Source organism: Zosterops lateralis (assembly GCF_965231275.1).
Source record: "Zosterops lateralis genome assembly, chromosome: 28".
NCBI lineage: Eukaryota > Metazoa > Chordata > Aves > Passeriformes > Zosteropidae > Zosterops > Zosterops lateralis.
This window is the reverse complement of record NC_139788.1, coordinates 6,021,931-6,037,539: the sequence shown is the minus strand read 5'-3', so window position 1 is coordinate 6,037,539 and position 15,609 is coordinate 6,021,931. Positions and strand designations below refer to the sequence as shown.

At 47.2% G+C, this 15,609-nt stretch overlaps 2 protein-coding genes and 1 long non-coding RNA gene across 5 annotated transcripts; 2 read left to right on the top strand and 1 right to left on the bottom strand.

Moving 5' to 3' along the window:
* Positions 1-358: 358 nt before the first annotated feature.
* On the top strand, positions 359-6,443 carry LOC310919880 (zinc finger and BTB domain-containing protein 8A-like). Of its 2 annotated transcripts, none has more exons than XM_083879460.1 (4): positions 359-399; positions 1,423-2,390; positions 3,008-3,177; positions 3,555-6,443. In XM_083879460.1, exons 2-4 carry the CDS (start codon positions 1,451-1,453, stop codon positions 3,885-3,887), a joined length of 1,443 nt encoding a protein of 480 aa, XP_083735586.1. In that variant the 5' UTR covers positions 359-399; positions 1,423-1,450; the 3' UTR covers positions 3,888-6,443. The 2 variants fall into 2 exon arrangements, with proteins under 2 accessions (XP_083735586.1, XP_083735587.1); XM_083879461.1 differs by having other exon boundaries at positions 384-423.
* Positions 4,938-8,607, bottom strand: LOC310919882. The gene is made up of 3 exons (XR_014591871.1): positions 8,524-8,607; positions 7,198-7,310; positions 4,938-5,045 (listed from the first exon to the last, which is right to left on the bottom strand). It is a non-coding gene; the product is annotated as an uncharacterized lncRNA (long non-coding RNA).
* An 18-nt stretch (positions 8,608-8,625) lies between these two features.
* On the top strand, positions 8,626-14,850 carry LOC310919879 (zinc finger and BTB domain-containing protein 8A-like). 2 transcript variants are annotated; one of them, XM_083879458.1, is made up of 4 exons: positions 8,626-8,681; positions 9,678-10,669; positions 11,736-11,905; positions 13,444-14,850. In XM_083879458.1, exons 2-4 carry the CDS (start codon positions 9,706-9,708, stop codon positions 13,774-13,776), a joined length of 1,467 nt encoding a protein of 488 aa, XP_083735584.1. In that variant the 5' UTR covers positions 8,626-8,681; positions 9,678-9,705; the 3' UTR covers positions 13,777-14,850. The 2 variants fall into 2 exon arrangements, with proteins under 2 accessions (XP_083735584.1, XP_083735585.1); XM_083879459.1 differs by lacking the exon at positions 8,626-8,681 and adding an exon at positions 9,343-9,437.
* Positions 14,851-15,609: the final 759 nt, after the last annotated feature.

Sequence of the window (15,609 nt, the reverse complement as noted above, 5' to 3'; positions counted from 1 at the left end):
GAAAGGAGAAGGATTTGGGTCATCGAGGCCCCTGCTATAGATAAAGGTGGGAAAAGGAGGCATCTAGGGCATCCCATCCCCTCCCGGGCAGCATGTGGGTGTGGGGAGCGGCGAGCGGCGGCGGCCGCGGGGCGCTGGGGCCGAGGCAGGCGCTGGGCTGCGGCTGCAATCGGTGCGTTGCCCCTTTAATTGTGTCCCCAGCCCTCGGGCGTCTGTGTCCAACGCCCACGTCAGCAAATACCTTTTGTTTCTCTCCCGGTTCGGGCTCGCAGGGCTCGGGGCTGCGGGAGCAGCGGCGCGTCGCCTCCAGGCACGGCGAGCCCCGAGGCGGGGCCGGGGATCCCGCAGCCACCGCCCGCTCCCCCCGGCTCGGCGGCAGCCGCCCGCAGCACCCCGCCGGTGAGTGGCGGCTCCCGCACGCCGGTAGGCCGGGCAGGGCGCTGGCTTTGGGGCGGCGGAAGGGCCTCGCAGCCGGCGCAGCCGCGAGCGGGAGGCGGCGAGGAGGGCGCGGGGCTCTGCAGCGGCCGCGGGCGCCTCGGGCCGCCCGGAGCCGCTCGGTGCCGCGTCCCCGGCGGGCGCCATTTGCAGCCCCGGGCGCGGACACAAAGGGGCTGCGCGGGGCGGGCGGCGGGAGCGGGGGAGGCGGGGGCGCTGCCGGAGGAGGGGGCGCGGGCGGCGGGACGGGAGCGGAACCGGGCGTTGGGCACCGGGCACCGGGCGGGGACACGGGGGGCTCTGGCGGAGCGGCAGCCCCGGCTCCGTTCCCGCGGGCGGCACGCCCGGCCCGGGGCGGTCCGTGCGGGCGGAGGGGAGCGCGCAGCCGGCCGGGACTGGCGGGCGCCGCGCTCTCCGCGGTCGGAACGGGAGCGGGACCGGGCGGCGCCGATGCCGTCGGGCGTCCCTGACCGCCGGGGACCGGGCGGGCCGGTGAGTGACGGCGGCCGTGGCCAGTGCCGGGGGGGTCGGGGCGCTGCCGCCGAGTCTCGCTCCCGGAGACTTCGGCGGCGGCGGGGCTGGAGCTCAGGCGGAACGGGGCGAGGTGGAATCGCCGGTTCGAGGCACGGCCGCGGTCGCAGCCGCAGCTGCTGTTGGCTCCTCGTCCTCCCGGAGCTGCGTGGGGGCTGCGCAGCTCCAGCGGGCGGCACGAGTCCGGCCCCGCATCCTGCCCCGCAGCCTGGGGATGGAGATGTTTTCGGCTGTAGCACACCCGTCTCTGCCAAATAACGTGGTCTTGGCTTTGTCATCCCTCGTCCTGTTGGAAAATGAATCTGTGGTTGAGCATATCGTGGTTTAAATATATTTATAGATTTAAAGAAATGAGATTATTTGTAAAGATAGCCGTAAAATTTGGTCTGACATCTTTGGCTGAGTTACACTTGGCATTGAAGTCTAGAGTGTAACAATTTTTCTTCCTTTTTTTAGAGGAACGTTTCATTTCACCTTTTCTGGGATGGAGATTTCTTCTCACCAGTTTCACCTCTTGCAGCAACTAAATGAGCAGCGCAGGCAGGACTTGTTCTGTGACTGCAACATCCTGGTGGAGGGCAAGGTCTTCAAAGCCCATCGCAATGTGCTGTTCGCCAGCAGTGGCTACTTCAAAATGCTCCTTTCGCAGAGCTCGAAGGAGACGAGTCAATCCACGACAGCCACTTTCCAGGCCTTTTCTCCTGACACCTTCACAGTTATCCTGGATTTTGTGTATTCAGGCAAACTGTCCCTCACTGGTCAGAATGTCATCGAAGTCATGTCGGCCGCCAGCTACCTGCAGATGACCGATGTGATCAGCGTGTGTAAAACCTTCATAAAGTCATCGCTGGACATTAGTGAGAAGGAGAAGGATCGCTACTTCAGCCTGTCAGACAAAGATGTGAGTTCCAACGGCGTGGACCGATCCTGTGTGTACAGTGGAGGCTGGAGGGCAGAGAGCAGCCCCCCGCATTCCCACTCGAGCCCAGACCCTGGGACTTGTATGATGGGTGGGAATGCTTGGAGCAATTTCAACTATTACCCCACCTCTCAAAGAAATCCCCAGCAGCAGCTGTCCAAACACGAGCAGAGGCAGGATTCCATCAAGAAATCCCGGCACTTGGGGCTGCAGCAGCCTTCTGACATCCCCCACTATAAATCAAGCAAGCTGGAGGACAGGGCTGCCGAGCCCGCTGGCCACACCGTGCCGGCCGAGGAGCAAGTTCACATCGACACGGAGGTTGAAGCTCCTCACGTGGGCTTCCAGTTTGGCCAAGGGGCTGAGGTGATGCCCAGGGGCTTGGCAGTGTCCCAGCAGGAGCACGAGTCACCCCGCTCCTCCAGTAAATCGAAGTCCTCCAAAGCTGAGGAGCAGTACGGGAGCATGCCCTCCATCCTGGGAGTCATGGGGAGCTGGGCTGAAGGTGAGTGGGGTTTAGTGCTGAATTCTGATTTACAGAATCAGGATGATTCTGTGTCTGAATTCTGATTCCCAGACACCTGTGAATCCTCCTGAGAAAATGGGTCTTACTCAAGAGTAAAGCACAACTGCCAAAAAGACAGACATATCCTCCAGAAATGGATGTTTGGAAAGTTTAACTCTTGATTTTTAAATGATTTTGAGTTCTTGAAGTACCTGAGGTATTAAATTTAAAAATAAATGTAAGTTGGGATATTTTTAAGTTCATTTTTCATTAAATCACAGAATGGTTTCTGTGGTTGGAAAGGACCTTAAAGCTCATTTTGCTCCACTGCCTGCCATGGGCAGGGGCACCTCACACTATCCCAGGTTGCTCCAAGTCCTGTACAAGCTGGCTTTGCCAGGACTGTGTTAATACAGCCAATGGTCCACTCCTCCTTTGTTGCACTCCCATGTAATCTACAGGAAAACATAAAATCTTTGTGCTTGAAACAACCCATGAATACTGTTTTAATAAAAGCGACGTGCCGTTCTTCTCATAAAACACTTTTTCCTAGAGCATTACGTTACGTGACACAACTTTGATTTCTTTTTTTTTTTAATCCCATTATTTTCTGACAGATGACCTGGCCAGGATGAGGTTCAAGTGTCCATTCTGCAGCCATGTGGTGAAGAGAAAAGCTGACCTCAAGCGTCACCTTCGCTGTCACACAGGAGAGCGGCCATACCCCTGTGAGGCATGTGGGAAGAGATTCAGCAGGCTGGATCACCTCAGCAGCCATTTTCGAACTGTGAGTATTTTTAGCAACGACATGATTTATTTAACGTGTAAATCTGGCTAATTAAACACAGTGTGAGTGTATCTGGTTGATCTAATGACTCCTGTAAAGAAGAGAGGAAGAGAAAATTAATTGGGTTTGGTTGCAGTCGAACTGAAGGATAATTTGCAGGCAAGGGGAGGAATTTGTTGGGTAAATGATGGCTTGCAGAGGTTCTGCTGTCTGCAGCCTGTGAGAGCTCCAGTGGGCAATTACCGTGCCTGGGCAGGTGCAGTTCAGCGTTTGATGTTTCCCAAATCGAGGCAACGCTGCCATTCTACGCTGCTTTTTTGTCATCTCCCAAAAAATTGGTGGATGCTTTACAAATCCATCTCTTCCTATTTTCCCAGATCCACCAGGCATGCAAGCCCATCTGCAGGAAGTGCAAGCGCCATGTGACCGAGCTGACGGGACAAGTGGTGCAGGAGGGGACCCGGCGCTACAGACTCTGCAATGAGTGCCTGGCCGAGGCTGGAATTGACAGTATCCGCATTGACTTGGAGGCTGAGGCGCCTCTGGAGTTCCCGCAGGATGGGGACAAGGATTCCAGGTGGCACTACGGGGAGGACAACAGGTCCGATGTGGAGATCGTGGAGGACGGCTCGACCGACTTGGTCATCCAGCAAGTGGATGACAGTGAGGATGAAGCGGAGGAGAAGGAAGTGAAACCGAATATTAGGTAGTTGGAAGACGAGGGATTGGGAATTCCATGGAAGAGGGAGAATGTACTGGGACCAAATGCCCTCTGCCAGCTGGTGGTGATCCTACACAGAGACATGTGGTTGAACAGGTCCAGACTTGCATGTATTTATGAACACATCATTGAGGCCGTGCTGGTTTGTTAGCAGAACCCCTGTATGTTGTTTTGTTAAAAAGAATCCATCCTGAAATTGTGGATAAACAAGGAAACTGCAATATTACGTGGATAATTTTTGTAGCAGGCAATGGGGCATATCTCAAAGCCTCTTGCAAGGGAATGAGGTCTAAATACTTATTATTTAGTTGGAGATTATTGTAAATTGCCCATTTTTTACACTTTTAGAGAGGTGGGGTTTATATCACTGGGCAATAAGCAAAGTATAAAGAACCCCCACACCAGACAACCTCTCTTGAGTGTTCAGAAGTGAAGAGAATCTTCCATGAAATTTCATGAAATCTTCATGTTATGATAAGGAAAAAGGCAGCTAATTAAGAAAGAGCATTTAAAATGTTTTGGCACTTTTGTCTGGAAAAGGACTTCTGTAAAATTTATTAGGATGAGGTAAATCTTTAGTAGATCATATGTTCAAGACCTATTTCTTTAAAAGAAAATGAGCACATAAATGCTTAACACATCTGACAAAATGATTAAAAATTTGGATCATTAATTGATGCCAGTAGATGTTTTAGTCTCAAAATTAGGATCTCAGACTGGGCTGTTTTAATTAGCACTATTAAAATACTTTTTTTATATTTTGAAACCTCTCAAAAGTGCCCAGACATGGTGAGATTGTTGGGGTGCAGGAGCAGGAGTTGGACTTGGATGATCCTTGTGGGTCTCCTCCAGCTCAGGATATTGAATTCTGTGTACCTTTTCCAGTCTGTACCAGTGAGACCAAGATGTACTGAAGTTCTAGACACTGTATTTGGGTCATTTCACCCACAATTAGGCTACAGAGATGCGTAAGGATAAAAAAAATTCTACTTCTCTAACAAAGAGCTACTCGTTTTGTTGCTTAGTGAGTTTCTCTTACCCAGCACTGTCAGCAGGAGATGCTCCTGGGGTCCTGTTGCTCTGTATTCCTTGGACAGACTGGAGTGTTACTCTAATTCTTGGGATCATGGAACTCAATGGCTGTAGACTTAGAAAAGTATATATTTTTTTTTCTTTTTTACAGCTTTGTAAGCATGTTTGGCTGAACCCTGGGGTTTCTTACACAACAATCCCACATATATATATATATATATATATATATATATGTATGTATATATAAACTATATAATCTTTCACAGGGACAGCTAAAAAGTCACTATTTTATTTTTAGTTGTATAAAAACTGTATAACTTTCTTGTATCATCATGACCAGGGACTGCAGCATTTTCATTCCAGGCTGCAGGTGACCAACTTGACCAACAAATGACAACTTGAGAACTTTATGCTAAATTCAGTGTAAGCATTAAGCACCGTCCTCTCCATTGGAGGCATCCCAAGGACACAAGAAATGGTGTTTTATTGTTCCTACAAAAATTATAATTTATTGCTTTAGATTTAGGGAGGGGGTGACTTAAAAATCTTTGTGATGACCCAGATGAAAACATCTTAAACAAGACTTACACTCTATTTTATGGGATACTTGGGCAGCAGCCCAAAAATGGGCTTGATGTGACAACAGACATTTAATTTCTTGGTGCTTTTAAACTCCTAAAATGCCTGTTATTAAATGGCTAAGAAATATTCCTGAGCAAAATGGACTAAATCAAATACACAGAACAACAAATATTTGAAAGAATATGGAGTAACTTTGTTCGAAGTTCATCGATGTTTCCTTTTCCATTAAACAGTTTGACAACAAATCTCAGGTATCAGTGCCTGCTGTCCCAGGATAAGAAGTGGCTGGAATTGGTCTGGGTGTGTTTGGGGATGGATGAAGGAGACGGGAAAATAAAGCGTTCTCTCCAAGCCTGAAATCTTAACTGCCAATTGAAAAGGTCAGACTATTAAGTGTTTCTTAATAGTGGGGGTGTTTTTAGAAGCAAAGGGATTTTTGGATCAATACTCAATTTAATTAGAGATCATAAATCCAACAATATTTAGGACCAGATGCTTCAGAACCAGATCTGAAGTGGCTCTAAATGGGCAAATGGAACAATCTGTCCGTAGGAAGACTTTTACTTTTTAAACACAGGCAGATTAATTGTTGATTTCCTGGGGAAATAAGGGCGCTTTTTTCTGGATTTATATGTTGTTTTTCTCAGTACCATAACTAGATACCTGTAGTCATTTTTAAAGTATCTCGTTAAGCTTGGAGGTTTAGCTCAAGGCTGCAATTCCCACAGGTCAATGGTGTTTTTTCTGTTTTTTAAAAAGTTATCGTTTTTACATTTGTTGCCTTAATTTTGGTCGTTGTTTCCTTATTTTTGTATTGCAAGATGAGATAAATGTTAAGTGCCTTCTGTTTTCCACGTCCTTCATTTTACAGTCACGTATTTTCCTTGTTTGGTTTGGTTTTTTTTTTTTTTTTTTTTTTTTTTTTTTTTTTCTCTAAATGAAAGTATTTGTTTTCTTTTTCTCTCCTTCCATTGCCTCTGATTGTCTTCTACATATTTCTGTGAGGATCACATGCCCCTCATCAGCACAAGGAACATTTCCTTTCTTTTCAAGGAGGAAAGTAAAGACCATATAGGGATATTCCCACTGAATTGATTTATTTTCTTGTATTTCTTTCATCTTTATGTCTCTTAAGGACAAGGTTGAGTGCCAGATTTGATCTTAAAGGTCTTTTCCAAGAATTCTGTGATTTTTTTTTGCTTTGTTTGTGTTTACAAAACCACAGTCAAGAGTGAAGACAAAGTTCATCATCCTCTGATTAATGTCTCACCTTTTAACTATCCTTATTTTCTGACAATATCTTCCCATCCTTTCAAAGGCTGAAATACTCAATTTAAAAAATCCCACTTTTCAGGTGTTTCTTACAGAATTATCTCTGTCCCAAAAAAACTATGACTTGTGTGATGCTTGATTAGTTCTTTAACATAATTTCCCTTTTTTTTTTTTTTTTGTTTGCCATTAAATTACCTAAACATCCCTATTTACTATGCAAAAAAGTCACTTTGTCCTTATTTTAAAGGTTAAATGGTTGAGTAGATCTTCTTAAACAAAAAAAGACCCCAAAAACTGACTTCAGAATGAATCTCCCTTTCCAACTTTTTGTAATTTGGATTCTATTCCAGTTCTAAAGAATTGACATAAGGGAAAAAAGCAAATATATTGATTTAGGGTGGCTTTGAAAATACCTGAAAGCTCACAGAGAGCTGAGTCTGCTCCAGGTATCCTTCCCTTACTCCTGGCTCTGCAGAATGTTCCATCCACCAGGATTTTGGGATCCATCTGAAGTTTTCAATGATAACTTCAAGGAAAAAAACCACAAAACACTCTGTTGGATATAAAATGATGGAATATACATTTCTTCCCTGAAGCATCTGGTCACTGTCAGTGTCATCCCATTACAGAGCCACGCCAATGTCTACCTTTCTTATATTTTAATCACTGTGGGTTGGAGGCAACAAGTACAAAAATGAAATAGAAGGAAAAAAAAAAATCTCCAATTTTGTCCAAAAGACTGAGTTTTGAAAAAAAGGATGTTCTAACCCTCCAGCCCTTGCCTGCAGAATTTTTCCGTTACGTTTAAATCCGTGCCAACACTGTCTGTTGAGTGCTGGGTATAAGTTGATAGGCTACTAAGAAAAGCTTATAATAGCATTTAGTTAAATATTTTCTATACTGTTTAACTTAAAACCTTTCTACATTGGAGGCGTAACCTTTCATCCTATTTAACTCATGAAATGTAAAGAGGAGGCTTATTCGATGCATCAAGAATTTTAAACAGAACAAGAACATAGAACAAGAGATTTTGTAAGGAAAATTGGGAGGAGTGGCTGGAAAGAACCTTCCCTATCTTGGCTTAGCTGATGGAATAAATTAAACACTATTGAAGATCTCACTCGACGCTTGACTGTGGAAATGGGAACTGTTCTTGGCCAGGTTCCTGCAGCCTGCCCTGAGGAGGGGATTGTACCGATGACTGCAGAGCTTCCTTCTCCAAATCATTTCATGATCTCGAGGAATAAGACTGAAAGAATCTCATCTAACAGGCACGAATTTGAAAGTGTCTTGTCTTCTACCAGGCATCCTGATTCCATTTTCCACCCAGAAAGGAAAACAGGACAATCTGTGTATTGCACCACTACGTGCAACGCTTTGCTTTGGGATTATCCTCATTGTTCGAATTATAAAAAAAAAAAAAAAAAAATCCCGTTATAAAAATGCTGCTGTATCGAGTTAGTATCATTAATCCTACACCGCGGAGCTCCAGATCTCTGCCGTCCACCGTTCAGGTGGCGCTTTCCCTCCACACACACAAAGGTAGCGACAACAAAGCCTTGTGTGAGCAGGGCAGCGGTCCCGGGCAGCATGTGGGTGTGGGGAGCGGCGAGCGGCGGCGGCCGCGGGGCGCTGGGGCCGAGGCAGGCGCTGGGCTGCGGCTGCAATCGGTGCGTTGCCCCTTTAATTGTGTCCCCAGCCCTCGGGCGTCTGTGTCCAACGCCCACGTCAGCAAATACCTTTTGTTTCTCTCCCGGTTCGGGCTCGCAGGGCTCGGGGCTGCGGGAGCAGCGGCGCGTCGCCTCCAGGCACGGCGAGCCCCGAGGCGGGGCCGGGGATCCCGCAGCCACCGCCCGCTCCCCCCGGCTCGGCGGCAGCCGCCCGCAGCACCCCGCCGGTGAGTGGCCGTTCTGCTCTGCGCCGATGGGAAGGACCGGGCGGGCGTCGGGGCCGGCGCGGCTGCGAGCGGGAGGCGGCGAGGAGGGCGCGGGGCTCTGCAGCGGCCGCGGGCGCCTCGGGCCGCCCGGAGCCGCTCGGTGCCGCGTCCCCGGCGGGCGCCATTTGCAGCCCCGGGCGCGGACACAAAGGGGCTGCGCGGGGCGGGCGGCGGGAGCGGGGGAGGCGGGGGCGCTGCCGGAGGAGGGGGCGCGGGCGGCGGGACGGGAGCGGAACAGGCCGGGGTAACTACGGCCGTCGGGCACCGGGCGGGGACACGGGGGGCTCTGGCGGAGCGGCAGCCCCGGCTCCGTTCCCGCGGGCGGCACGCCCGGCCCGGGGCGGTCCGTGCGGGCGGAGGGGAGCGCGCAGCCGGCCGGGACTGGCGGGCGCTGCAGTCCCCGCGGAGGGACCGGCACCAGGAGCGGGACTGGGAGACGCCTCCGCGCCGGCGGAGCGGCTCCGGCGCCGTCGGGCGTCCCGGGCTGCTGGGGACCGGGTGGCCAATTCGGCCGGGTTAGCGGGTGAGTGACGGCGGCCGTAGCCAATGCCGGGGGGCCAGGGCCGAGAGGGCGGCGGCCCCGGGGCGCTGCCGCCGCATTCGAGCGGCCCCGATGCGCCGGGGCAGAGGCTGCGCCCACCGCGGACCCGCGTCAGCCGCGGCTCTGCCCACGGCGGGAGGGCCAAGTTCTCTTCCAGAGGCTGAGAACCATCATGGGTTGGTCGACATAATTTTCGTTCTTTTGGAATACGGAGCGATCCCGCTGGGACATCTTTTCACCTCTTTCAGAGTTGTTAAGTTTCTTCTCTCTTGTTATGTAGAGTAGCAGCCGCAGGGAGATTGGAGATACACTGGGAATGTGACAGCGCTTTTTAAAACGAGGGCTCGTCTTTTTAAATTAGGATTCAGCATCATTGATTTAGATTGTCATGAGGATGTTTTTTTTTTCCTTTACAGCAAATCTTCCTCTTACTCCCCGCCTGGAATGGAGATTTCTTCCCACCAGTCTCACCTCCTCGAGCAGCTGAACGAGCAGCGGAAGCAGGACTTGTTCTGTGACTGCAATATCCTGGTGGAGGGCAAGGTCTTCAAAGCCCATCGCAATGTGCTGTTCGCCAGCAGTGGCTACTTCAAAATGCTCCTTTCGCAGAGCTCGAAGGAGACGAGTCAGCCAACAATAGCCACGTTTGAGGTCTTCTCTCCAGAGACGTTCATGGTTATCCTCGACTTTGTGTATTCAGGGATATTGTCTTTAACGGGTCAGAATGTCATCGAAGTCATGTCAGCCGCCAGCTATTTGCAGATGACAGATATCCTAAACGTCTGCAAGACCTTCATTAAGTCCTCACTGGATATTAATGAAAAGGAAAAGGATCATTACCTCAGCCTCTCGGCCAAAAGTGCGAGCACTGAGCCTACCCCTGCCCGCCCGGCTCTTTACCGCTCCAGAAGGAAAGCAAAGAGCAACCCCCGGCGTTCCTACTCGATCCCGGATGAAAAACCCAACGGGAATGAAAACTCCTGGAGCAGCTACAGCAGCTGCCTGTCCTCAGAGGTGATCCTGCAGCGGGCAGAGACCCAGCTGTCCAAAAGAGGCAGGAAACAGAGCTCCTCCACGAGGAAACGCCGCAAGCACCTGGGGCTGTCGCAGAGCCGGGAGCTGGGAGGGTGCAAATCGGATAGGGCGGAACGAGCCGGAGCCTCGGACCCCGCTCACATTTCTCGCGGGGGAGAGGAGGCCGAGTCTGAGACAGAGTTTGATGCTGAGAACGACGTGGATCAGGATGATTTTGGATTTCATCCCGGAGCAGAGGCTGGACGCAAGAGGTGGTCGGTTACTGAGCTAGAACAAGAACTTTCCAGAAATCCCGAGTTCATGGAGTTAAAGGCAGAAGAACTGTATACCTCAATGCCCACAATTTTAGGGGTAATGAGCAGCTGGAATGAAGGTAAATAATATAAAGTGCTTGGAAAAGTTAGGTTTTATTTAGGAGAATTCAGGTGATGCTTTGGAAGGAGTTTGTATTGCTGCATGGAAACCAAAAAAAGTGCCTGGAATTATAGATGATTTTATCTACTCAATTTTATTGCTAACATTAAGATTTTGAAGCCAGAACAGGGCATGGGAATTGGAATGGGACTCACCCAGGTATTCTGTAAAGTTCAACCAAAACATGCCTGATTATTTGGGCCCAAGTGGAGTTTAATGAAGCCTTTAAGGGCTGTAATTGACTTGGGGACCTGAAGGACTGTGTTTCTCCAATACCTGGCAATAACAGAGGTGTTCAACCTCAACCCAATCCAAGTGAGATTGCCAGGACATGAGAGGTCCTGGGACGCTGCATTTTGGGGTCCAACCAGCCCAAACTTCTGACATCACCTGCCTGGGAGGTGACAGGTTTATTCCCATGTGCATTCCTTTGGAAACGAACATATCTGTAGATCATAACTGAATATTCTAAAGACGCTTTTATATATCACACAGAGATTATAAATGTCAAAACTATGAACCATTAGCTGGTGAAGGAGTCAGATATGATGGCTATATATAAACAGCCGCATATTTATGATCACCTTTATATCTAAAAAGTGCTGTCAGTAAGAAAACACTATCAAGTGGTCAGTTAACATGTTAAATAAGAATAAAAACACAAGCTGGGGAAGATACAGATACATACAGATATATATCTAAATCTATCTGTCTATCTATAAATATTCTTATTTATTAAATAAGAATAAAAATCCAAGGTGGGGAAGATACAGCTATATGTACATATATCTATATATAGATATATAGATATATATAGAGAGAGATATATAAATTTAACAAACCTACATCCCCCAAAGCCTGTATTTTATGTATCATTATATACTTATATATAGTATTATATCCAAATATCCCAGATACTGGGGATTTTTCCTATTTAATGAAAACTCGAGCTGTCACGCGTTTTAAGCTGAAAACTGATGAAAGTGCAGCAACAAAAGCTGTGCCGTGTGCCCTGTCTCTGCCAGGTGACCTGCCCCGGATGCGTTTCAAGTGCCCGTTCTGCACTCACACGGTGAAGCGCCGGGCAGACCTGAAGCGCCACCTGCGGTGTCACACCGGGGAGCGGCCCTACCCCTGCGAGGCCTGCGGGAAGAGGTTCACCCGCCTGGAGCACCTCCGTAACCACTTCCAAACGGTAGGAAAACCCCCCAGGGGTTAGAAGGATTGGTTTGTATTTTATTAAAGGCTTGCTCAGAGCTGCTGCTCGTTGTGAACCAATTTGCTGCGTGGGCAGCTGTCGGAGTCCAGAGCATCCCTTTGGGTGCCCTGGGACCTGAATAAGAGGGTTTGAATCCTGGACAGGGTAGTCTGGAACCTGTCCAGGGGGGTTGGAGACCCTGGCACAGAGCCCAGGAAGACACTGGCTTTGATTTCAGCCCATGGAAAAGGCTTCCAACACTGAGAGAGGAATTACAAGTCACAAAAGTGTAAGAGCCAGTAGTTTAGCTTAACACAGGGTGGAAAATTATATAATTTTGGGTTTTTAGAATAGAGATGAATGGGGACAAGATAGAAGATTTAGGGCGGTACCCTGAGTTCTTCTCCTTTGGTCTCCATCTTCTGCTGTGATGGTGGCACAAAGTAGTTCAAGGAGATTAGGTCAGAGTAGGGGTGACCTTTTTAGTATAAATGATAAGTATTAGCATGTAATTGTAAGTAAGAGACACTTAATTATCTGTGTAAGAGGATAGCGATTCCCCATCTGGGGGGAGTTGCCTTGTGTCCGCGCTGCTGAACAAACCTCAGCCGGGCACAGAGAAAATTGTGATCAGAATCACAATTTCTGATCAGAAATAATAAACAAAGCAAGAAACCTTGAGAAACAAGAACTTAAAGAGTCCATTCTTGCGTCTGGCATGGGGCCTTTTAGAAAACAAAACCACCTGAATCTTGAGTAAAAACCCTGAGAGGCATCTCCAAACCCAACATCAGAAAAGCAGTGCATTAGCTTGAACTATTCATTATTCAGTGCAGCAAACTATATTTAAAATTAAATTTTTTAGCACATTTTTTTGTCTTAAAAAAAAAAAAAACGGACAAAGGCTGAATGCGCTCTGATTTTTCAGCCTTCTGATGTTTATGTTCTGTACTGGAGCTTTCTCACACATTGTAATATAAACAAAGAGTGATGTTTTGTAAATCATACATTCCTTCCACAAGGAAGGACAAATCGATAGACTTCTGGTTCGACCACTAGGGTCAGAGAGGTGTCAACCTCATCCCCCAATCCCTGATCAAACCCCAAAAACTATTTAAACCCTGATATCAAAATAATCTTTCTTCTTTTTCTTATTTTCTGCCCTAATGCTGGCTGTGTGAGTGTCTGTCGCAAGAGGACACGAAAGAACCACACTCACCTGTCAGGTTGTGAGATGAAAAGGAAAAAAGGGAAGTTTATCTGGGAATCTCAATTTATATAGTTTTTGGGATTTGATCAAGGATTAGGGGACGAGAGGAACACTCCTCTGACCCCAGTGGTCAAACCAGCAGTCCATCACAGAGAGGAATGTGAAACCAATCTACTTTGTTTATGTTGCAATGCATGAGAACTCTCCAGTCCAAGAATAAAAATGATCAGAAGGCTGAAAATCAGAGCGACAAGCGTCCTTCTTTTCGTATCCGTCTGGCAACAGCTGAATTTTTAAATTTTAAAAAATTTTTAAACCCTTTCAGATACACCAAGCTGGCAAACTGATCTGCAGGAAGTGCAAGCGACACGTGACGGAGCTGACGGGCTGCGTGGTGCAGCAGGGGACGCGGCGCTACAGACTGTGCCACAAGTGCTTGGCAGAAGCCAACTTTGACAGCATCCCAGAGGATTTCAATGCACCTGAACATTCTCCTGTCTCCTCCTTGGGGAACAAACGCCCTAAAAGGGCTTTGGAGGAGGAGCAGAAATCAGATGGAGAGACAGTGGAGGAGGAGCCCTATAATTTGGTTGTTCGGCACAGTAACGATGATGCTCCAGATGAGGTGAAGGAAAAGGTGAAGCCAAATCTTAGGTAGAGCTTTTGTGTATATGTTATTGTTCCGTTCAAGATTAAATGGCTCATGTCCTACCAACTAATGCTGGTTTTATTACTTTTAATAAAATGAAGTATTGCTAAAATTCTGTTCTGAGAAGCAAAATTTGGACTAGAACAAGTTGTTTTGCCCACATGGAGCAGTGTAATTGCTTCCAAATGTCATCCAGAAAGTACTGAGGATCATAAAACAGCCTGAGTTGGAAGGGACTCACAAGGAACATCAAAGTCCAACTGCTCACTTATTATCTGGAAACTATTTTGGAGAATTGTTTTATATTTTATCAAAGACATGCTCAGAGTTCCTGCTCGTTGTGAAAGTGTGAAGAAGTTTACAGTTCTACAAAGGTACGATACAGATTTTTAAAAACCAAATATTGCTAATTTGCTTTGGAAGAACTCTGAGGTGAACAGCTGAGAAATGTTAAACCACTTTTTTTTTTTTGATATTGTAATTAATTTGTACATAACACATCAGAAACTTCCTACGAAAGGAGAGAAGGAAACAAGTGGAGTTCTACTCACTGAAGAAACTTTTTACCAGAGCTTTGTTTTCTCAGTGAATTTACAGCTTCTTGTAGTTGAGAAAAGCATGATTTAGGAACTCCCACAGCCAGAGTAGAGTCTGTAGTGCACTTGGATAGTATGAATTTGCCTTTTTATTTTTTTTTTTTTGTACTGTGAATTTTATAGAAAGATACACCAACGTGGTTCCAAGGAAATAAAAGTGCAATCACTGGAAGTACATTTGTCAGTTTTTTTCTATTTTTTTTTTCCTAGGACTGATGCAAGATTTGCTTAAACCCATCTGTATTACTCTAGGAATAAAGAGGCCAAGTCTCTTGAATTTCAGTGGGACATTTGTGACTTAAGATCATGGAGCTACTTTAGAAAGGCTCTCCTGCTTGTGTAACTTTAGGGTGCCTGACAGCATAAAAACTTTTTTTATGAGCACAATTTCTCTCAGAGGTTAAGCAACCTTTGTAATTCTGGAGTCTCTTAAGCTTTTTTAGTCATATTTATTTCCCTAGTCAGGAGGGACCTGTACTTGGTAGAGAAACTAAAAATGCTCAGTATAAAATGATTAAAAAAGAAAAGCTCAAGGAGTGCATAGAAGAAACCTTCTGCCTGAGAGCAGAGAATGGCATTCCCAGTCAGTACTCCTGATAAAGAACCACTGTTTGGTCTCATGTCTCATTTGATGCTGTGCTTCCTTTCCTGTTAGCAGCATCTGTAGTCTGAGGTTCCTGCCAAGAAAGCAGAAATTCCCCACAGAGAATTTGAGAACAGCCATATTGATCCACATCCAGGTTCTGCCTCCAACAGCTGCCATTAAACTCGGCAAAAGTGAGAACAGAGCAAGCTTCTGTAATAATTCCCTAATGCTCTCCCAATCTCCAGCCTTTTTCAATTCTTGTTGAGGTTTGTACATTTACTAACCACCAATGCAGGTTTTTTCCAAAGTCCCTAAACTTCCTACATCAACAGGATCATTTGGCACTCCCAGAAGGGTTTGCAGTCTGAGGGTGTTTTTTAATTACCCTCTTTCAGCTCTCAGTGGCCTCCTGTAAAGCCCTGGGAGAGCAGCAGTGTGAGCTGAGACCTGCCACTGCCACAGCTGTGCAAATGGAACAAGGTGAATTTAAGGCCTGTTTTATAGTAAGTACTTAATAAATATTGAAAAAAAAAATAGATGAGTTAACACTTAGTTAATTCCAAATGTTTTCCTAGCAAACTCCTGTCAGCATTTCAATAAGTAGAGCACTTCAGTGTGTTACTATAGCCTGAGACTGATAATTCAGCATTTGCCTGCAAA

Bases quoted from the DNA above. Each gene is read 5' to 3' on its own strand.
- LOC310919880 (XM_083879460.1), top strand. From the start codon at position 1,451: ATGGAGATTTCTTCTCACCAGTTTCACCTCTTGCAGCAACTAAATGAG. The intron at 2,391-3,007 runs GTGAGTGGGGTT...ATTTTCTGACAG, and splicing joins CATGGGGAGCTGGGCTGAAG to ATGACCTGGCCAGGATGAGG. The intron at 3,178-3,554 runs GTGAGTATTTTT...CTATTTTCCCAG, and splicing joins TCAGCAGCCATTTTCGAACT to ATCCACCAGGCATGCAAGCC.
- LOC310919879 (XM_083879458.1), top strand. From the start codon at position 9,706: ATGGAGATTTCTTCCCACCAGTCTCACCTCCTCGAGCAGCTGAACGAG. The intron at 10,670-11,735 runs GTAAATAATATA...TGTCTCTGCCAG, and splicing joins AATGAGCAGCTGGAATGAAG to GTGACCTGCCCCGGATGCGT. The intron at 11,906-13,443 runs GTAGGAAAACCC...AAACCCTTTCAG, and splicing joins TCCGTAACCACTTCCAAACG to ATACACCAAGCTGGCAAACT.